Source organism: Austrofundulus limnaeus, unplaced genomic scaffold (genome assembly GCF_001266775.1).
Source record: "Austrofundulus limnaeus strain Quisiro unplaced genomic scaffold, Austrofundulus_limnaeus-1.0 Scaffold398, whole genome shotgun sequence".
Lineage (NCBI taxonomy): Eukaryota > Metazoa > Chordata > Actinopteri > Cyprinodontiformes > Rivulidae > Austrofundulus > Austrofundulus limnaeus.
In genome coordinates this window covers 502,568-511,879 of record NW_013952800.1, presented here as the reverse complement: position 1 = coordinate 511,879, position 9,312 = coordinate 502,568, and the positions used below count along the sequence as shown (strand labels likewise).

The 9,312-nt window shown below is 36.9% G+C and overlaps 1 protein-coding gene across 2 annotated transcripts in view; it reads right to left on the bottom strand.

Moving 5' to 3' along the window:
• Positions 1-104: 104 nt before the first annotated feature.
• The window catches only part of mzt2b (mitotic spindle organizing protein 2B), an 11,169-nt gene continuing 1,961 nt past the window's right edge, over positions 105-9,312 (bottom strand). The window contains exons 4-5 of one of the 2 annotated variants that reach the window (XM_014023949.1): positions 6,128-6,265; positions 105-1,153 (exon numbers count right to left, since the gene is read on the bottom strand). In XM_014023949.1, the coding sequence (XP_013879403.1) occupies positions 1,005-1,153; positions 6,128-6,265 (287 nt within the window). In that variant the 3' untranslated portion in view covers positions 105-1,004. The remainder of the gene's footprint in view (positions 1,154-6,127; positions 6,266-9,312) is intronic. The other variant, XM_014023950.1, reaches the window with a different exon arrangement.

The following is a 9,312-nucleotide window of genomic DNA, read 5'->3' as shown; positions in this document are numbered from 1 at the left end:
TATATATATATAAATAAAGACACTTTAGTAGATTTTTTTCTTCCCAGCCGTTTTTGTCTGAGTTTGATTGTTCTAACTGAATATCAAGCCCTGCTTACAAAGACTTTTCCATTTAATAGATGTTTTTATTTTATAGGACTCAAACAGTAGTTAAATGAGATCAGTGAACTGAAAATTGAGAAAAAGCTTGCAAATAGAAAAATCATACAATTAGTGAGTCATCTTTGTTAATTAGACATGTTACAAAAGAATGCACTGAGATGTTAAATTACAATAACAAATATAAATATAAGAAAGCTCTGTAATTTAATCTCCTATAAACTCATCAAGTCTTTTTGTCTTATTTGTGGATGTTTGCCTAAGTTATGCTTTGAGCCACCTTACTCAAAGCACATTCTTTTGTTTTAAACACTTAGGACACTTTACTTGGTCCACTTGTTCAAATGCTTCTTAACACAAATAGCTTATCTGTCAGTCACATGGCAACTCAGTGCCTCATCTCAACAACTAGTTTTTCTTTAGCCATTGTTGCATTTTGTAAGGTAAGCAGCAGTACTACAAATAAAGAGAAGAACTGTATTAAAAAAACATGAACAGAGTAAAATCAGTTTTTTTCAGGAGTGTCAAACATAGCCAGCTGGTGAAAGAGATCATTTAAATGTAATAGAAACTAATTTTTGGCATGCAACATATGCTTCCAGTTTCTTTTGCCTCTTATTGTCCAGTGTTAGCTGACAAGAGAAGCACCTAACTCAAATACCATCTCTGGAGTAAATATATATTTCTTACAGTATTTGCTGCCATTTGAACCAACACAAAAGAGGCAGCTTTGATCCAAAACCCAGATTTCATAAAATCAATATTTTTACACAAAACAAAGAAAGAATACATTTGGTCAGACATTTGTTAAACAAATCAGTTCTTTAAACCTGCAACAAATGAAATATAGACATTAAAATGTAACAAAACCTACATTTTTACAAATTGCCTCTTTAGTTTGAGGCTTATGTGGAGTTGATTTGTGAAGAAGAGCTGCTGCTGCCAGAGCTCTTAGTCTTCTGCCCTCTAGTGGTGCTGGGCTGCCGCTGCGCCTTCTGGCTGGGAGCATCTCTGCTTTTCTCACTTTGACCTGCTCCAGCTCTACTGCGCACAGCTAAAACATAAACAAAATGAACAAAACAATTAACGACACATTAAAGAACACATGGAAATTTAAATGACTGCTCTATCTTCACAGGTTTTTAGAGGAACATGGCACTGATGAAACTAAAGGGCAACAAGGACAAAAGCATGGGGTGTTACAAAGTGAAGCCGAGACACAAGGAAGAAAGCTTTACACTGTTCTTTAATAAGAAACAACAAACAAACAAAAAACAGCACAACACAAACATTGCACATGACCAACAATTAGAAATGAGAAGAAAATATTTTTAGCAAAAATTGGATGTTAAATTGCAGAGCGTCTTTAGTATGGAGGATTGAATCTGACATATTTAGATACAAAAGCTGAAATATATGATAAATAAATACACTTAAAATGCAGAAATGCATAAGGAAATGTAAATACAGGAGACAGAGAAATGTAAAAGTGACACAGAAATAAAAAGATTTGTGGGAAAAATTATAAAAAAAATAATTATGATCATTTAAGAGAGACAAATGCATGTACAAGTAAAAGGAAAGACGAAAGTATACATTTTTAAAACAATAAAATTTAAATCATGTGCTAAAATATATGACTTATTGGGACTAAGCTGGAAAAATAAATAATGGTCAATTAAATTATAAAATATGAGGAAAAGTTCTTTTTTAATTTAATTGGTGAATTTTAAGTGTATTCATTTATTGATTGGTTCATTTATATATTTCTGCTTTTATTTCTAATTAGATCAGATTCGATCTTCCATACTTTGTTTTTTTTTTCTAGATAGCAACCATTATAATCATTTAAGGTTACTACAAGATAAAACTAGAAAACCAGTAAATCTATTTATTTCTTGAAATATACAATGGGTTTAAAAACATTTAAGTATTTAAATAAATATTTAAACAAATGTATGTATTTATTTTGTTATCTTACAATCTGAAATTTAACTGCACAAATGCTGAGTCATCATTCACACTGTTTTTCTGTATTTTGGACCAACAACTTCAACATACTTTCAGCTCTTTTAACAATTCATAAACTGAAATGTTCAGCTAGTTCAGGACATTATTTGGCTTTTGTAACTATTGTACTTTTAAAAATATTTACATTAGCTATTTATTTTCTCATTGAAATTAATAAATTACTCTTCAAATCTTGAACTTTGCTCTGACAATTCTGCCTAACAGCAGTGCAACATCTCGAAATAGCAACAGCAACTGACAAGAGAGAGAGTCTGAGGACCACGGAATTCTACAGACAAAGCATCTCCCATCTGAGCCAGGCAAACTAAGGTCTTTGAGTGGGAGAGGAATGAAATTAATCTGTGAATCCAGCTGCATGAAAGGAGCATCTTATCCAGTTTAAAGTTTAGAACACAACACTGAGAGAAAAGACTGAGAATATAAAGGAGTAACTCCTCACACAGGTCAGAGACTAGGGTTGTGGTTAACACTTCCAAATAAAGGTCAAGAAATCCTGTCCATTCTGCAAGTCTGTTATAACTGATTAACTAACCATGAACTACAGGTAAACAACACAACATATTTAATTCTTTAAAGTGGCTATAAAGATAAAAATGTTGGTAATTTACACAATAATCTCCATAGAAATCATGGGTTAAAATTATCCTCTATAGTGTGTATATATACACACACTATATTGCCAAAAGTATTTGCTCACCCATCCAAATTATCACAGGTGTTCCAATCACTTCCATGGTCACAGGTGTATAAAATGAAGCACCTAGGCATACAGACTGTTTTTTTACAAACATTTGTGAAAAAATGGGTCACTCTCAGAGCTCAGTGGAACTGTGATAAGATGCCACCTGTGCAACAAATCCAGTCGTGAAATTTCCTCGCTCCTAAATGTTCCACAGTCAACTGTCAGCTGTAATAAAAGAAAATAGAAGTGTTTGGGAATGACAGCAACTCAGCCATGAAGTGGTAGGCTAGGTAAACTGACAGAGCTGGATCAGAGGATGCTGAAGCACATAGTGCGAAGAGCTCGCCAACTTTATACAGAGTCAATCACTACAGACCTCCAAACTTCATGTGGCCTTCAGATTAGCTCAAGAACAGTGCACAGAGAGCTTCATGGAATGGATTTCTATGGTCAAACAGCTGCAACCAAGCCATACATCACCAAGTGCAACGTAAAGTGTCGGATGAAGTGGTGTAAAGCACGCCGCCACTGGACTCTAGAGCAGTGGAGGTGCGTTCTCTGGAGTAACGAATCACGCTTCTCCATTTAGCAATCTGATGGATGAGTCAGGGTTTGGAGGATGCCAGGAGAACGGTACTTGTCTGACTGCACTGTGCCAAGTGTAAAGTTTGGTGGAGGGGGATTTTTTGTGTGGGGTTGATTTTCAGGAGCTGGGCTTGGCCTCTTAGTTCCAGTGAAAGGAACTCTTGAATGCTTCAGCAGACCAAGACATTTTGGACAAACTATGCTCCCAACATGTGGGGACAGTTTGGAGTTGGCCCCTTCCTCTTCCCACATGACTGTGCACCAGAGCACAAAGCAAGGTCCATAAAGACATGGATGGCAGGGTCTGGTGTGGATGAACTTGACTGGCCTGCACAGAGTCCCAGTTAGACTGCTTTAGAGATTTCTTATTTTCATCCAATCATGTTAGCAAATCTCCATCTTCCATAACTTTTGGACCCAAAAGTTGCAAGTTCGAACCTTGGTCATAACTAGGGGTGTAAATCACCAGCTTTATCATGATGCATTGTTACGTCGATATTTCTCAATATCACAAAGTCTGTCACGATACAATTTCGATTCAATTCAATTCACAAGTCTCCGATCAATATAATGTGACGTATGCCCATCTAATACAATGACTGTGTTTGATGGGCATTTGATATTGATTCACATCGGCATATGATACTGTATATCGATGGATATTTTCATTTTGCCTCAATATAATTGAATCATTAACCATTCAAATGGATATGATATAGCTCGATGTATTGTTACACCCCTAGTCATAACCTTAGAGTGATGACATTTGGGCCAGAAAAACATATAGTTAACTGAGAAGACATTTGAAGTATAAATTTAAGATAATTTTCCTGATCCCCAGCTCGAGCGCTGACCTCAACCTGATAAAACACCTTTGTGATGAATTAGAGCAGAGACTGAGAGACAGACCTTCTGTCCAACATCAATATGTGACCTCACAAATGTGCTTCTGAAAGAATGGTCAAAAATCCACATAAACACTCCTAAACCTTGTGGACAGCCTTCAGAAGAGTTGAAGCTGTTCTAGCTGCAAAGGGTGGACCAACATCATATTGAACCCTGTGGATTAGGAACGAGATGTACCTTAAACTCATTTGTGAGTCAAGGTAGGTGAGTGAATACTGGCAATATACAGTAGTGTATATGTGTGTCTATATATGTTTTATTCTATACTACTCCTTGTTTTCAGTAACTGTTTTATGATGTGTGCTACTGACCTCTTGGCCAGGTCACCCTTGAAAAACATTTTTGATGACACTTTTTTTATCGTTATATAAAAGGTAATGAAATCTGCTTGAAAATGGAAAAACCCCGAGGGCAAATTCTTGTAGCCTTGCACCACCACATATACATTTCTCCAGTGTTGTATAAAGTACCTCAAAGTGATACTTGGGTAAAAGTATCATAAAAATACTTTGGTAAAAGTTAAAGTCTTCTCTAAAAATATTACTTGAGTAAAAGTCTTAAAGGATCTGATATTTTTTGTACTTAAAGACAGCGTGTAGGATTTTGTCAATTCTTTTTGCTGAAATAGAGATAGTCACTAATGACAATAAAAAAACATGTCTAATCATTGCAGACAAAGACCTTGTTTTATTATTTTTTCTTATAAAAAGCTGTTTATATCTCCATGGTTGCGGGTCGCCACTACAGGCAGCCACCATCTTGCACCGCCATCTTGTCTACGAAGGCTCATGAAGGACAAACTGCGGTGGCGGCATCAAAAACGGTTTTAGTTGTTATACTATAAATGTAATATTTGTTGTCTGTCATTGTAGCTGGGATAATTTTACTTTTAAAGCTCATAATCTTACCACTTGAAACATCACTAGCCCTGAAGCTGCTGGTAGACATCGTGGTTGGAATTATCAAAGGTTTTTGACACCTGAAAGACACCGTAGCAACTCCTGTGTTTGGAAGCCAGGGTTGGGGGTGGGGGGAGGACCAGGGAGGATGGTTCAACCACTCAACCACTAGATGTCACTGAAAACAACAAATCCTACACGCTGTGCCTTTTAATATCAAAAGTAAATTTCTGACACAAAATCTACTTAAGTATTAAAAGTAAAAGTACTGAGTAAAAGTGAGCAGTTAGATTTTTCAAAATGACATTTATTGGGAGGTGACTTCTCCAAAAAATATTTTTCTAACGGCGTGCAGCAGTGATGGGTTGTGTACAAGCTAATAGTGTGTCAGAATGGTATTTATTTATACTTCTCATCCAACCACAATTAAATTCACTCTATCCAGGAGACAAAATTTATCAAGATAATATTTTTTTAAGTAATAACAACTCAGAATAAAATAGGAGTAACAACTTTCTACTTCTTACCTTTTTTAAAAATGTAGTGAGTAGAAAGTACAGATAATTGTGTAAAAATGTAATGAGTAAAAGTAAAAAGTAYGCTGAAAAATAATTACGCAAGTAAAGTACAGATAACCAAAATTTCTACTCAAGTACAGTACCAAAGTATTTGTACTTAGTTACTTTACAACTCTGCATTTCACATGCCTTGTCTTCTGCGTCATGATGAAGACAATTATTTAAGTTTTAAATAGATTGTTTTTTGAAGACAAGCACCTGCATGCAAACAGTTTTGGTAATGAAATGAAAAAGAATGGTTCAAAGTGTAGATACAAAAAGGATGTTTTATTATGAAAGTGCAAGCAAGGTGTAGTTGTTAGGGATGAAAGATGAATGTGTATGAGAGATAATGCTGCAGAAGGGACCTTGAGAGTGAGCAGGGCTAGCGTCTTGGGGGCCATAGACCACAATCTTAGTGTTGACCCTTGTGGCTCTGGGGCCTGATGCTGAGTGGAGTGCTGCAGGAGCCTTAGGGCTTTTTCCAGAGACCAAAGAATCTTCTTCTTCAGGAAACAAGAGGCATAGGTGGAAAAAAATTATTCAAGGGTGATAGAAGAGAAATTAGACAGAGCGGTGACATGCACAGAGGGAAGATCAGCTTCTGTATTAGCTACGTGTGCTATGTATTAGGTCTTCAGTTCACCTCCACATTGGAAATCCCTTTAGTAGAGTGAAGTGGAGTGAGTTAGTGAGAGGAATTAGGCAAGGTGGAAGCACAACTACTGTATATGTATGGATGTAAGTCTACAGAAACATATTGTATAACTGAAAGAGAGATTAAACCAAGACAGATTCTTTATCATGCAGCAGAATAATATTCCAGAACTCACACTGCTTAAACCACAAGAGTTCATCAGAAGCAACAATCTGAAAACACTTTATACACACACACACGCATGCCTGTTTTTGTTATACAGGCATGCAAAATACTAAAACCAAATCCAACATATTTTAAGACCGTAGTAACGTCATCAGTAGAGAATAAGGTAAGATAAGATAAAACTTTATTGATCCCACAGTGGGGAAATTTGCACTTTACTGCAGCTCAATACAGGAGAGGGTGAGATAGAATAAAGAAAGATAAGTAAAAGAAAACAAAAAAGAATGCCTTTAACTGTACACCACATGGACTATTTCGCGGATACTGTTGAGCGCCGCCATACAGAACTGGTGCACAATGGTTTTGTGAGATTGTTTGAGGGCAACCGAAAGAAAAATCAGCTAAGTGACAGGTTCTCAGACTTTAAAGACTAGATTGTTGTGCATCTTAACATGTTTCTTTTGGTTCATAATGGACCAATTTCTAACCAGAAAAAGAAAAAAACTCATTCAGAACTTTTACACTGCTCGTATGTTGGGATTATAGTGCCTAAAATATCAATCTGGAGATGCAAAATACAAGTAAGGTTATAGTGTTGTTCAATAATTTCAGTATAATTATAATGCAATCATTACTATAGTATCTCACAATATCAAATTTATTGGCAGAGAAAATCCCAGTATACAGATCATATTATCAGCATTATGACCAGTGGTGCTGAGTGATAAACATTTTATCTACATATAATCTTGAGTTAGGCCGACCTATGAGTCATTAAATGCCAAATATAAAATGTCATCTTTGGCCACACATCAAATTTAGCATGAATATTAAATTAAGGTTTGTGTTTTTGTGCTAATGGGGGCGTTTGATTTTACGGTCTGTAGCATGGTGTATCTGGAGATGATTGTGCAAAGAAGGATTTTACATAAAATCAACAACATTGTGGACAACTCTGACCATCCTCTTCATCGGACTGCAACACCTAATTTACACTACATGCGGCTCTGCTCCAGTCCGACCTCCGCAGCAAATACACACCCACTATAATCAATGAGAGTGTTTACACTGGGTCCGCAAGGCGGCGGTGAGCGGATGGCGATCCGTCAAAATTAGAACAGATCCTATTTTTGCCGGACGCCGGAGCTGCTCCCGAGTCAATCTACAGAGATCACGTCGCACCAACAGGAAAAGAAACAAGCACAACATCCATATTTTCAAAATAAATCAACATTAGGCGGAATAATTTGTCGGAATAATGTCAAAATCCCTGCTATATTAATAAATATATGGATATATTTGTACACAAATGCTGTCAGAATGTATCGTTCTGTTTGGGAAGCAGATGGAAACATGTAGCATGAAGCATATGTGTACACACACGATACACGTGGATTTTATTTTGAAATCAGAAGTTTCAGAAAGCCGACAGCGAGATAGTTTCAGCATAGATATCAAAAGCTTGTATATCAATGTTTTCAGCTGTGTTTGGAGTTCGTCTTTCACAGAATTAATTATTTTTTTGCTCTGACTTCCACATTTATAACTGGATTTATCGTGCAGTCTCCTTCCTGCACATGCTCCCTCCTCTGTGTGTCGCAGCGCAGCGCAGCGGAGTCGCATGTAGTGTAAATCAGAGTCATAGAAAAACAGAGTGTCTTCAGTCGGAGGCTTCTTCACTTTCGTTGTACTACAGACCACAACGTAAGATCTTTCCTGCCCAAAGCCATCATCATCTACAATAACTCTTTAGTTAAATAAGTTACAACAACATCTAATTTCCCTCTGGGATCAATAAAGTAGTTTTGAATTGAATTGAACTGATATTATTGTTAATAAATAAACTGAACACCATTATATAGATGTGTTCAAGTTTTAAGATAGTCCATAGCTATATTTGTGATATTTTGAGGTCAAAATGATCTGTAGTCATCAAACATATATGGTAAAGATCGCTGACACCACATCAACATGTTTAACACTAGATCTACTAGACCCACTGTCGACAATCATATGTTCTCATTATCCTATATACTATAACTTATATTCATGTATTTACAAACAATGTTGCATATAGTGGTTTGGGGAGTCGTTCTGGAACTGGAAGGTCGCCTGTTCGATCCCCGTCCAGTCGACTCAGTCGTTGTGTCCTTGGGCAAGACACCTCACCCACCTTGCCTACTGATGGTGGTCAGAGGGTCCTGTGGCGCCTGTGTATGGCAGCCTCGCCTCTGTCAGTGCGCACCAGGGCAGCTGTGGCTACAATTTAGTTTGCCATCATCAGTGTGTGAAAATGTGAGTGCATGGGTGAATGTCTGTAGTGTGAAGCGCTTTGAGTGTCCTGGATGGATAGAAAGGCGCTATATACTGTAAGTACAGTCCATTTACCATTTTACCATTTACCATTTACATACACAAGTGGCACAGCAATTTCCACAACTCATTTTCACAATCAATCAGTTCACACACTGGCACCAGACACCCCCAAACTGGACCATGATGTTTGGGCTGGGCAGAGACAGCAATATCCGTGAAATAGTCCTTTAAATTAAAAATAGATTTGTGGGATTTTAAGCCTGGTGGACATTGGTTGTACCATGTGTCAGACTTAAACACTAACCTTTGACCTCTGTAGGTTGTGAATCATCAGACTTAAACATTAACCTTTGACCTCTGTAGGTTTTGTACCATGTGTCAGACTTAAACACTAACCTTTGACCTCTGTAGGTT